This window comes from Gopherus flavomarginatus, chromosome 9, assembly GCF_025201925.1.
Source record: "Gopherus flavomarginatus isolate rGopFla2 chromosome 9, rGopFla2.mat.asm, whole genome shotgun sequence".
Taxonomy (NCBI): Eukaryota; Metazoa; Chordata; order Testudines; family Testudinidae; genus Gopherus; species Gopherus flavomarginatus.
In genome coordinates, this window is record NC_066625.1 from 50,722,950 (window position 1) to 50,735,703 (window position 12,754).

Below are 12,754 nucleotides of genomic sequence, written 5' to 3' on the forward strand. Positions count from 1 at the left end.
GGAGAACAATTGATCACCATCTCATTATAACAACCAAGACTGTTATCTTCCCTCTCAGCCTTCTCTTCTATATACTAAACATGTCCAACCTTTCATCACAGGTCATGTTTTCTAAACCTCTTACCATTTTTCTAGCTCTCTAGGAAACTTATGGACAAACTGGAGAGATTCCAAAGTGTGGTCCCCAGAACTGGACACAATACTCAGATGAGGACTCACCAGTGATGAATAGATTGGAATAGTCACTTCCCATGTCTTAGAAGTGACACATACAACAAAATGCCCCAATCTGACATTCAGCTCAAAAGAGAAGGGGAGAATAAAGAGTCTGCAAAATCCCATCTGGATCTGCTCACTCTATCCCCAAAATACATGATGAGCAGCAGAAAGTGCAGTGTGTAGGGAAAGGTGCTGGGATTGTGATTGGGGCACCAGATTCTGTAGATTCAGGAATCATTAAGTGGGACAAAGCAGTATCTGAAGTTCTACCAGTACAATTTGCATTGACATGAATGAGATTTGGCAACTCAAAGCCTGTGCAGCCAGGGCCGGCTCTAGCTTTTTTGCTGCCCCAAGCACCAAGAAGAAAAAAAAAGGGTGGCCGGACTGCTGAAGCAAAAGCTAAAAACCGGCAGCCTCAGGGAGCGTGTGGAGGGCGGTCAAGGCGGCTCACAGGGGGGTGAACAGTGGCACCTGCCCACTCCCTCCTCCTGTGGGCAGCCAGGCGCTGCAGCCCACTCGCAGCTGGGCGAGGGGGGCTCCCTCCTCCGGCTTTGGGGTGCCTCTCCCAGAGGCTGCAGGAGGTGCTGGCTCAGCCACTCCTTTAAAGGTGGCTCGGCTGGGCCGGGCTCAGAGCGGCGCGGGAGGCGGAGGCTGGTGTAGGCAGCGGGGAGTGGCGCATCCTGGGGAGCCCGGCGGCACGGTGAGCGGCGGGGATCACTGGTTCCTGCCCCACTCCGGCCAGGGTCCATGCCCCTGCAGGGCTGGGCTGGGACTGGCGGAGCATGGGGAGCTGGCTAGGGGCTCCAGAGCTGCAGACTGGGCTGCCAAAAAAAAAAAAAAAAACCACAGCAAGGCGGCCGGAATGTCCCGCCCCAAGATTAGCCGGAATGGCGCTCCTTACAGTGTGCTGCCCCAGGCACATGCTTTCTCGTCTGGTGCCTGGAGCTGGCCCTGTGTGCAGCACGTAGGAAAAAAATACCTCTCCCCACATTCTCGTTCAAAACAGTCTGGTTTTTTTTGCTTTCAGAGCAAAAGAGAGGAATCATTACAAAGAGACTTAGAGCAAAATCTGTTTAGTTTATCAAGAAGATTAATAGGTGACTTGATTGTATAATTATATTTGGGGGGAGAAAATCCCAGGAATTGAAGGGCTCTTTAATCTGGCAGAGAAAGGCAGAACAAGAAACAATGACCAGAAGCTGAAGTCAGATAAATTCAAATTAGAAATAAGGCATATTTTTGCTAACAGTAAGAGTGATTAACCATTGGAACAAACTACCAAGGGATGTGTTAAATTCTCCAGCATTAAATGTCTTCAAACCAAGACTAGGGTGTCTTTCAGGAAGAGAGGCTCTAGAGAAACACATGTTACTGGACTCAATACATGGATAAGTGGGTGAAATGTAATGTCTTGTGTTATACAGAAGGTCAGACTAAATGATCTAATGATCCCTTCTTCCCTAAAACTCTAAGAATCCGAAGAGTGAAATGCAAAGTGTTTCTCATAATGGTAAAAGTTCCCATATTCATGTAGAACTGAGAGGAGTTTAGTTTCTTCATTATGTCTTATGTCCAAAGAAACCTGTTATTCACGTGAGTCATGCATGCAAAACTGCAGCATCTTCAGTATATGGGGTGTGAAGACTGGCACAGTAATTCCCACACTAATGGAAGACATCAGACATACCATAGTAACATTTATGATACCATAGGAATTAACAGAACATTGCAGTTACTGTTCTAATATTGAAAGGGGGGGTAATTATACTATGCTGCTGATCAAGTTGTAGTTAATATAATGAGCCAGCAGCTGTAATGTGCGTTACAGTGCACTGAGTGAGCCTGTGAATATCAGAAGATACTGAGCTTGCTCACTAGGTTGGGCTTTCCAAAGAAACTAAGTTGATTTAGGAATACAGGTCTCATTCCTCCCAAAAATTACAGCAAGGGAGAATCCTCTTACATAACTAGCTAGCAGTCTTCAAACTGTTATAAGTTGAAATAATAGAGCCTCTGCTTACTTCACATCAGAATAGTTACCCAGTCGGCTGGAGTTGTACACTGTTTGATCAGCAGTCTAGTAGTTATTCATAGCTCTGAAGGATGCTTAGACATTTTCTCTTGAACAGTTTCTCTGCTCTACCATCTTTCCCTTCGCCTTGTTTCACACAGTGGTACCTCTGCCTCCTCATTCCCTTTCCACTGGCCTCTCTGCTTACTTTAATATTGGAGCTCTCATTTTCACAGGCAGTATGAGGACTTAAAGTGCAGCCATGGTTTTGTAGCTGGCTTTTCCACTTAGCATCATTTGAGCTCCCTAGAGTTTGTTGTGTATGGAGAGCAACTCCTCAGCCCGCTAAGCTGAATGTTCACATTGGAGAGTGTTATCCATATCGTTTTGTGTGCATAGTGGAATTGTTTTCTGCAAAGAATGGGATGGTTTAGGACTGTGCATGCCGACGTTTTGTGTGCAATGTTCAGGATGTTCTCACCGCGAGCCAGCATTGTGATTTGGCAGACTGAAGGCTTCCCGTCTTACAGCCTGGGCTTGCAAAAATACATTCTGTTGTGTCTTTAATTGACTTTGGAAGTCCGATGTGCATGTCTCTAAAAAGTTTCATCTGTCCTTTTCTGAACACACAAAACATTTATGTCCCCCCAGCCAGCCTGCTGTGAGCTTTGAGGTGTCCTTGACTGTCATGCATTGTAACTGGTGTTGTGGACTGTGTACATATGCTAAGCACCTGTTGCTGAAGTTGTTTCCTCTATTCTTGGTACTGGCGCTAAAGGGGGGAAGACATACTGTCAGTCTAAAATGTACCATGAGATGCCTGCAAGGTTTGGCAATAATGGCATGAAGTTTGTTGATATGGGTTTTTACCTTCAGGGCAAAGGACGTCTAAGGCGTGGAACTTTCCCGAGTCCAACATCTCCTGTTTCAGTGCGATTACCCTCCGTGTCTGATGTTTCTGAGGAGACCGTGAGTAGTGAGGAGGCAATGGAGATGGATGTCACAGATCAGCAGCAGGCAGCTATGCAGCAAGAGGAGAGAGTGCTGACTGAGCAGATTGAGAGCTTGCAAAAGGAAAAGTGAGTCACAGGGGATGGAAGGGCTCATTGCTCCAGAGGTGGACAATTAATGTTGGGAATCTGGAATCTTAAATTAAGATCCTCTTAGAGCCACAGGTGAACACAAATTTGGTCCCACTCTGATAGCGGTTGAAAAATGTTCTCCACTTCACAACATTTTGTACGATTAGCAATGTCTGCACATCAGGGTGAAGTGCATCAGCAGTACTACGTGAGGACCCAAAACTGAAGGCAAGTGGTGTTGCAGGTTGGGACTGAGGTGCATTTGTGCTGAAGGGTATGGGTGCATTTGTGTGGAATTGCAGGTCAGGATTGAGGCACGTTGCCAGAAAAAGAGTTTTAGAACTGATATGGAATAGAGCAGGGGTCGGCAACCTTTCAGAAGTGCTGTGCCGAGTCTTCATTCATTCATTCTCATTTAAGGTTTCGCGTGCCGGTAATACATTTTAACGTTCTTAGAAGGTCTCTTTTTATAAGTCTATAATATATAATTAAACTATTGTTGTATTTAAAGTAAATAAGGTTTTTAAAATGTTTAAGAAGTTTCATTTAAAATTAAATAAAATGCAGAGCCCCCCTGGACCAGTGGCCAGGACCCAGGCAGTGTGAATGCCACTGAAAATCGGCTTGTGTGCTGCCTTCGGCACCCATGCCATAGGTTGCCTACCCCTGGAATAGAGACTATATGGATGTCAGTTAGCAATGGGAAAAGGTGATGTGTCCATGCTGATCATTAGAAGATCAGCAGTGGTTCCTTTCGTTGAATGTGAAGTATTGTTGAACTGACTGGAATTGGCAGTGTAGCCCTTGGTTTCATTCCTTTCTATGCAGGAGAAGCCAGAGGCTAATGCTGAGTAAACCGGTCACCCTTCCTGCCCAATGTGTGTGGGGAGCCACTAGGAGAAATGGTGAAACGTTCTGAGCTGCGGCATCAGTCTGCTGCTGACACTCAGTTCTCTGATTCCTTCTCCTCTAATGGAGATTCTACAGCCTCGTTACTGCTGCTGTCTGACTGATCGGGATCCGAGTGAAAGACAGCCCAGATGCAGTGGGAGAGATGCTAGCTGGCAGACAGCAGCACTCAGAGTAATGATCATAGACTTTGCCTACATCAGCTGTTGAGGGTATACAGCCCTTCTCCCTTGCTAACCTGGCTCTCCAGCCTTTGGGCCTTGTTAGATGCATCACAGCTCCTGGTTTCCTTAGGTGGCTTATGCGCCTCCATGGCTGGTCAGGAGTCTGAGATTGATCTTCTCTAATGTGGACCTTGCAGGGCTCATCCTTGCCTTTGTCACCCCCAAGCCAGACTGCTGTCGTGTGCTCTATCCAGGTCTGGTGAGCACAGAACACCTACATTGAATTCTGTGCTGTCTTTTTGTTCACCTCAACAATGGTGCAGTTCAAGGCGCTGGTGATGACCATTAAAGCACTGGTCTGGGGATGGGATGGCTGAGAAGCTGCCCCTTGCCAGACGTCCTGCCACAGCACTTGGATTGGCTGGGATGTTCTCCTGATGGTTCCTCTAGTGGAAGCCTCCATGACCACTGGTGGACTGATTCCAGTGTAGACTCCAGCTCTGACATTTGCACTTTCCTCCCTGTGTGATACCCCAGTATCTGCATTTGGTTCTGAACGTTGCTTGTTGTTGTGTTTTGTTTGCACGGCCTCCCTCAAGCTCTCCAGCCAATGCCCTTCTAGGGCTCCCAGCTTACACAGCACTGGTTTACTTCCTCTTCACCTTTGTCCTGGTTCACTGACTCGAGTTATTTTCTGCAGGGAGGAGCTGACTTTTGAGATGCTTGCACTGGAGCCCCGAGCCTCTGATGACGAAACCCTTGAGTCTGAAGCTTCCATTGGCACTGCAGATAGCTCAGAAAATTTGAACTTTGACTCTGAAGGGGCTATCTCTGATCGATCGGGTAATCACAGTCCTCTTCTGACAGGTTTGCTTGGGAGGTGGCATTCCCTGCCTGGGACACCCTCCATCTTCACCCCAGAGGGAGCATAGTCTGTTGATTAAAACACAGGCCTGAGAGGCAGGTTCTAGACCTAGCTTTGCTACTGACTTGTGAATGGACTTCAGCAAATCACGTAATCATTTTGTGCCTGCAGTTGTGTCAGACCCTGGTTGTCCCAGACACTGTGGGTAACCATTTCACATGTTAACCTGTAGGCACCATGGGTGGGTCACTTCTCTTTTCCAGTTTAATCGCATATGTTCCCCCTGACATGCCCAGCAAATTCACTCTCAGATCGTAAGAGTTACATGGAAATGCATTACTGTATATGCAGCCTTGTGTGTATCTGTTCTCATTTCCCTCCCCTCTCTTTCTATCAGAGAGAAGTTTAGCACTTAGTTCACTGAGGCCTGTCAAGATCGAATCCACGAGCAGGTTGCGAAGGCAACTGAGGAAGCAGCAAGACTCTCTGGACTCAGTGGATTCTTCGGTTTCTTCTCCGTCTTCATCCTCCTCATCCTGCTTACCTCACATGACTAGGAAACGATTCCAAATGTACTCCAAGTCGCCCTTCTATCGAGTTGTTGCTCCTGGCAATATCACTGAGCAGAGGCTGGGACTTGAAGGGTTACCAGGGCAGCTTAGGGGTCTGGATGACAGGCCCCAGTTCACCAGCAGAGGGACGTTCAGCCCTGAGAAAGGCAAACAGAAACTGAAGAATGTGAAAAACTCACCCCAGAAAACCAAAGAGCTCCCAGAGCGGGCAGCTGGGGCAGGCCGGAAAAGAAACACTGAAGCAGACTGCAGCAGCACCCAGCAGCTGGTGCTTTTTGGGAACAGTGAGTTCATGGTGTGAACCAGTTGCCCAAAATCTCCTCATTGCTGCAAACGAGTGATAGCATCTCACCTTTGGTATCTTCCCCCTCATCATCACCGCCGCCACCACCACCATTGTAGAGTTACTGCCAGCTGCCCATGCAAAGCATTTATTCACTAATTGCTTGGGCTTCCAACCTTGCATTGCCAGTACTACAGGGAGCAGAAGACTAACTCTTAACAAAAGCCTGTTGGGGACAGTTTCAGCAGTGGCCTTAGCTCTTTTTAATATTTTGGAACTCAAAACCTGCCAGGTTTTTCTGACTGGGGACTCAGAACAAAAGAAAATAAATTGGGGGAAGAATTGCTGGTGAGCTCTGTTTTACTTCCCATCAGCCCCTGGCTTTCTCTCTCTGAGCAGAGGAAATGGGGAAAGGGAAAATCAAGCCGCCAGGTAACGCCAACAGGATCTTGGAGTTTGGGGAGCTGGTCCACACCTGTCTTGACCTTGATGTGAAAGCTGCAGACTGTGTGTTTGTGCTGGGATGAAGCATAAACTCCTCTTTACAAGGAACCACAGCAAAGAGTAGACCAAGCCCTTTGTTCAGAGCTATTTATAATGCACTCCGTGTTGTTGTCAGGTGATAATAAAAAGCTATCATTTCCATTCAAGCAATCAGAGCATGTCTCAAAACTCCCACCACACAGACCTGCAATGAAAAGAGAGTGATTTTTATTTTTGTTGTTGTTGATATGTCAGGAAAACTAATGCCAGTTTCACTCCTGGTTAGTTCAAGCCAAATACTTGTGCCGAATTTTCAATAGCCATAACTAATCCTGTGATCGAGGCACAAAGAAGCATTTCTAAAAAACAAAGGAACCTTTAGAAATATAAACCTAAAACATTACGACCACATCACAACCCTGAAGTGCTGCCTACTTGTATACACTGACCAAGTGAACAATGGTTAACAGTTCCAGTGAAGGACAGGAACTTCTCAACCAAGCAGCAAACTCATGCAGACAAAACAGCACTATTTTAATTGCAGTGTTAAATCAAAAGGAAATGCATGGAAAAGTGTTAAGGAAAATTTTCCCAAAGTAATCTGTTTTTAAAATGTGACCTTAACCAACTTTCTCCCCTTTTCTCAGATCATCAGTATTAAAAGCAAAAAGAAAAAAAATCAAGGACTACTTTTTGTTAGTACTCTGGTTACTGAAGTTCACTGTATATATATTTTAAAGGTTTTTATTTCCCGCCTGGATGGAACATTTTTGCCAGGAAAAGAAAGGGAGAAGTGAGGGAAGGTAGAATAGCCCCTAAGATTATTGCAGGGAAAGAAATGGCACCATTTTTCACCATAGTGCGTCACCATTCACCATGTCTCAGCTCACTGAACATTTTGTGAGATTAACAACCTGCCTAAACTGCTTAGAACACGTGAGAAGCTGATGCATGTGCACCTCTCACTGTAAATGTGACACCTTTTGTCAAGGCAAGTATGTGACAAATGTTTGTTTAAAAAGTTCTCACTAGATCTCTTTAGAGTAAGACAAGCAGTGTCATTCTGTCAGATCAAGGCTAGATTTGTTATTCATGATGTCATCCTGTGACTTGCCCCAGCACAGATGTTGCTGTAACACTTTTAAAAAGCAGATTTGTAGGAATCTAATTTTTAAGCTTAGAGTCAGTAGTCCAGGAGGTCACTTAGTGACTTGGAACTTTATGGGGATGTCCCTACATGTTAGTCTGCATCCATGGTCACATGGATGAAGACCAGCAATCCCAGAGTATCATTCAGAGAAATTACAGATGCCAGGCCATTTCCCTAAGCAGCCAGGAATATGCTGATGCTGAGAGTAGGAGTTGATTAGAAGGGGCTTCAGGACCTGAGTTAGAATAATTAGCTGAATAAATGCTGGATTGGACCTGCCAGTTAACCTGCTAGTTCTGTCCTGGGTAATGTTCTGAAGCCAAATGTGGTTGTAACCTTGATCCTCCTAATCAGAAATAGCAACACTGGTTTGTGTGCCTGACCTTTCTCTCTCTAGCATCCAAGAGTAACGGGAAAAGACATTTGCATTTCATAATATTGCTGGATAATGATTTTATTATTTTACCTCCATAATATGGAACTAGAAGTATCATGCAACTCCTAGTAACCCCTAGGTTTAATGATTCCTTCCTCTCAGACTTCACTGGTGGGGAGCGTGTTCCTCGGCTGGTTGAACCTGCATTTCTTTAGAGGGATTTATTTATTTTTTTTTTTTTTTGCAGTGAAAAAATGTTATTTAGGCCACTTTTACCAGAGAGGTGATGACATGGAGCAGGGACAGGGATATACAGTTCCTGCTTTGACCTCTGTGGATTTAATTATGTCAAACTCTTTAGTTCTAAAGTTGCTAATTTAATAGGTCGCTAGCCATTTTACAGATCAACCAAGAAACCCCTGGCAAGGTGGGTGGTGGTTATGAAGGTGGAAAGTAACTAAGGAAATGCTGCAGGGCACCCAAACCCTTCAGAAGCCAATTATAAGATTACCCCAAAAATGCATATGAAGTGGGCTGTGTTCTCTGTGCTTCACACTGTGTATCATCTCCCATGTGAAATCAGAATGCTGCTGGAACTTTTGCTGAGGCTCCTTCAGGCAGAATAGTACACAGCTTGCTTTTCTTAAGCTGTACTGGGTTCTGCAAGACTGATTCAGAGCATACTTTATGAAGGAGCCACTTTTACAGAGTTACTTTTGGGATCATCATCTGATAGAGAGAGAATCCCTGTTATAAGGCTCTGCAGATGGAATCCTTAGAAATAGGACAGGACTCAGTTTTCAGCAGGGATTATTTCTATTTACCTTCTTCCGAAGGTTTTTGCACCCATTGGCTTGCTGGTTCTTCAATAATGTTGATTATTGAGCTACAAAATTCTGCAGAAGCAATGGGTCAGGATGGGGAGAAACATGATAAAGTTTTCACAAAAGGGGGTACAGGTTGCTGTCCCCTTCAGAGTTGTACTTAATATTGCCATGCAAGGAATTAAGTTTGGGATTCCCCCAACAGTGTCCACACCTGCAGAAACAGCATGCATCTGCCCACATATGATAGCAGAGGCTGCAAGTCATACTGCTGTTACAGCCTTTTCAGTTGGGTCGAGTGGAGGATACACAGGGAGCTATGGATAGCTGCCTCCACTCAAGGAATGAGATTTAACATTAGCTGAAGACTGTTAATACCGGAAAAGCATCAGGGGCTCCAACATTGATTTATCAAGCCTGGCTTTGTTTAGATTAAGGAACAGTCTGTCTGTCCTTCTCCCCCATGGTGTTGTTGAAGAGGAATTACATAAGCACTTGTAATTAAGATGTTAAGCACCAAACAGTCTGAACACCACTTCCCATTAGAAATCAAATGTGTATGGTTCAAAAGGCGATATACACACAGGAAGCCCTGAATGAAAACGTGGCTTTCGACACACCCGCCTCTGCTGTTCTCAGGGTTTCTGACCCTCCACAATGAATCCACTTAAGTTCTGCAACAGTAACTCTAGGCTTCAGATACACTCCAGGGGTGTCCTAGCTTTCCTTTCTTCCAATCCAAGAGCATTCATTTCAGCCAGAACCCTCCCACTCACCGCTTTCCTTTTATCTTGTCTTGAAGGGGGGAGGGGGAGACAGTGAAAAGGTTTCAGTGGGTCCAGACTGTGTGTTCTGTTTTTGTCATCGTTTAATTATTATTTTGAACACAGGCACGGGATAGACCAATCCTTTGTTTCGTTCCCCATCCGCGTTTAAGCCTGATGCCTGTCTTCCCAGTCCTGTCACGCAGTAGGTAAGCGATAGGTTCTCAGAGATGATACACTCCTTGTACCAAGTGAATGTACTTACCACTGGAAAGGATAGGGGCTGCATATTATTATTAATTATTATTATTTGTAATGGAAATTTTAAAAGTAATTTATAAGAATGCTGAGTGTAAATTTAAAAAGCAAAGTCTGTATTGTAAAAGGATATATTATCCTGTGTCATACGCTCTATACGTTTTACCTGTTTAGGAAAAAAGAATATATAAAGGAGAATGATTTCTCTTACCACAGAGCCAGATTGCATGCCACAGTGCAGTCAGCTGGCACTTTGTAATTTCATGTCAGTAGGTTTTCTTTATTTTTTTTAATTAATGTTGTTTTTTTCCTTCTGGAACAAGGCCGTCATATGTATAAAGTGCAATTTGTGTAATATTTCTTAAATATATACTGTATGGCTGTACAAAACCAACTTTATGAACAAATAACCCCTAGCTTATTAAAGAACAAAGCTATTAAAAAGCAAAGAATGACAGCGATTGATGTGGTTTGTATGACTTGGGAACATTGCTCTCATCCTGTCCAGATTCACTTTCCTTTGGTTCGTGGCTTTCAAGTATTGGCAGGGATCAGGAGGACAGCCAAGAGTAGCACCCAGGTAAGACAGTTAAGACTTGAGAGAGGAGCGGGAACAGGGTGTGTGTGTCCTGCTTGCTTCTCCAAAGCAGACTTCAATCTAATGTGGCCCAGATGCATTCTAAAGACATTATGCAAGGTCCCAGCATACAGCCCCTGAGACAGATCTCAGCTATTGAGATCTGAGTTTCCACAAATCCCCAGTGTGTACTGAAGACATGAGTGGCCTCAGTGTGCTTCAGTTGTGCACAGTAGAGACTTGGTGACAAATTTCCATTGCATCCCTTGACTGGGCAGAGTTTGAGCTCCCTGTCTGAAATGGTATGCCCTTGGATCTGAGAGCTGGGACTCATGATCCTGGGGGAGAAAGAGAGGGAAACCATTCTTCCAGGTTTAGTAGCATGTCTGCCTTCAGCATGGTGGTTGAACTAGTCACAAGTGATCGTGCAACAATTACCGGCACTGGATAAAGTTGCCAGAAGACCATGATTCCCAGCTTCCGATAGCCACCAGCAGTTCCCCTATGAGGACAGAGAAAAATCACAGAAGTTTTACTGCATGCTGGAAGTGTTGTGAGCATGCGGAGCCACACTCCCATCCCAAGCAATGTGGCTGCAATGAGCCTAGCTGCATGAGTCCAGATGAAGTAGTGCCCGCTGGGACCTTTGGTCCCCACTGTCAGGATTCTGTGATTTGGTAATGCAAAATAAAGCATCTCATCTTTAAGTTACTGGTCCAAACTCAGCTGTGGTAGGTAGTGACCTGAAGTTGTATGGCTGTTGGATCCCCTTTGTTGAATGAGTTAGTAAGGTCAGTCCAGTATCCATGTCACTAAAACCACTACACAGTTACCACTAATTGGCTCTGCTATTGACTGTGTCAGTAGAAAGGCTTAAGACTGAGGACCAAGGTGAGCAAACATCCCCTCTCCCTCCTAGAAGTGGGTGGTCTCTCCAGGTCAGGGTTGAAGCCCACTGACCAGGTCATGTATGAAGGCTTTTCTTGCTGAACCCGATGGCTGGATAAATAGGAGTTCCATCTTCAGAACTATTCATTTGGCATCCCATGAGCTTCTCATGTACATACAGATAACGAAGAGGGCCGTCTTTCTGCATTCAGTTGTGGCCAGTGGCATGCTGCCATTATGGCTCTAGCTTTGGGGACTGCTGTGGGCTGAGCACACCAGAAACCCTCAAGGGTTCTTGCCTCGAGCCATGGTTAGCAATAGGCTGCAATACAACTGACCTGCAAGAGGAAGGGTCTCAGCCAATAGTGTGAGGTCAGGAATAGACTGGCTGCTCTTGCCCGGGGAGGTGAGTGGGGTGCACACAGGAAGTAGGACTAAACTGAGAGAGAACGGAACAGTTCCAAAGAGCACACTTTATTAGTTACATCAAACCAGCAGACAGCACACACTCTGGCAGTTGCAGGGCGAGAGAGGCACTCTGGAAATACGATGTGTGTTTGTACAATTACAAAGGAGCTGGACTATGTAAAAAATTGCCCTGCTCCCCTTGCTGCACACACCCCCTCTTGGTTGAAGGACATTGACTCAACATCAGCATGGCTAAGCCACGATAGCCTTTCCGAGACAACACTGTCCTTGGTGCTCCCTTTGCTGCTCACCAATACGAGTTTTAACTCTTTAACCTCAGAACTCCGGTATCTGCCAGCCAAGTGAATGCTTGGGACATAGAGTGTCACCATAGTCTCCAAAGAGAGGAGTCTATGACACTGATGCAGGCGACAGTTCTCCTCATGCAAATATACCTATCAAGCATTCTTGACATGCTAACAGATCCCCTAACAGTTGTCCTTCCTGCATGAGAACAACATCCATTGCTTGCTTCTCCTGCAAGGCACTGCAAAACCCTGCCTCTATCAGAACATGGCATCCCATTTGACTGCTTGGATAGCACTGTTCAGAGGGTGTCATGCTGCCAGAACACACTCAAGGCCCAGCAGTGCGCTATGTGTCATTACACCAACGTCATGGCCTCCCACAGTGCAGCTTTTCTGCCTCAGCAGCCTTCCTCCTTTACTGCACAGAAAGGCTCTTCAGAAGACACGGTAGCAGAGATCACATCCGCCTCTCCAGGTCTTTGACTCCGAGCTGTGCTCTCCTAGCTGCAATTAGGGTTTCAAAAGAGAGGCTAGACATCCGGGGTGTGTTTTAACTTCTCTGAACTCTACTTACATTTCTCAGTTCAAATGCAATAGTAGATGTACTGCC

General features: G+C 45.4%; 1 protein-coding gene across 6 annotated transcripts in view; it reads left to right on the forward strand.

Moving 5' to 3' along the window:
* The window catches only part of MYO9A (myosin IXA), a 566,016-nt gene extending 555,601 nt beyond the window's left edge, over nt 1–10,415 (forward strand). For all 6 annotated transcript variants that reach the window (XM_050968015.1, XM_050968016.1, XM_050968017.1 and 3 more), the window contains 3 exons: nt 3,110–3,312; nt 5,089–5,231; nt 5,651–10,415. In XM_050968015.1, coding sequence (XP_050823972.1) covers nt 3,110–3,312; nt 5,089–5,231; nt 5,651–6,126 — 822 coding nt within the window. In that variant the 3' untranslated portion in view covers nt 6,127–10,415. The remainder of the gene's footprint in view (nt 1–3,109; nt 3,313–5,088; nt 5,232–5,650) is intronic.
* The last annotated feature ends 2,339 nt before the right edge of the window (nt 10,416–12,754 follow it).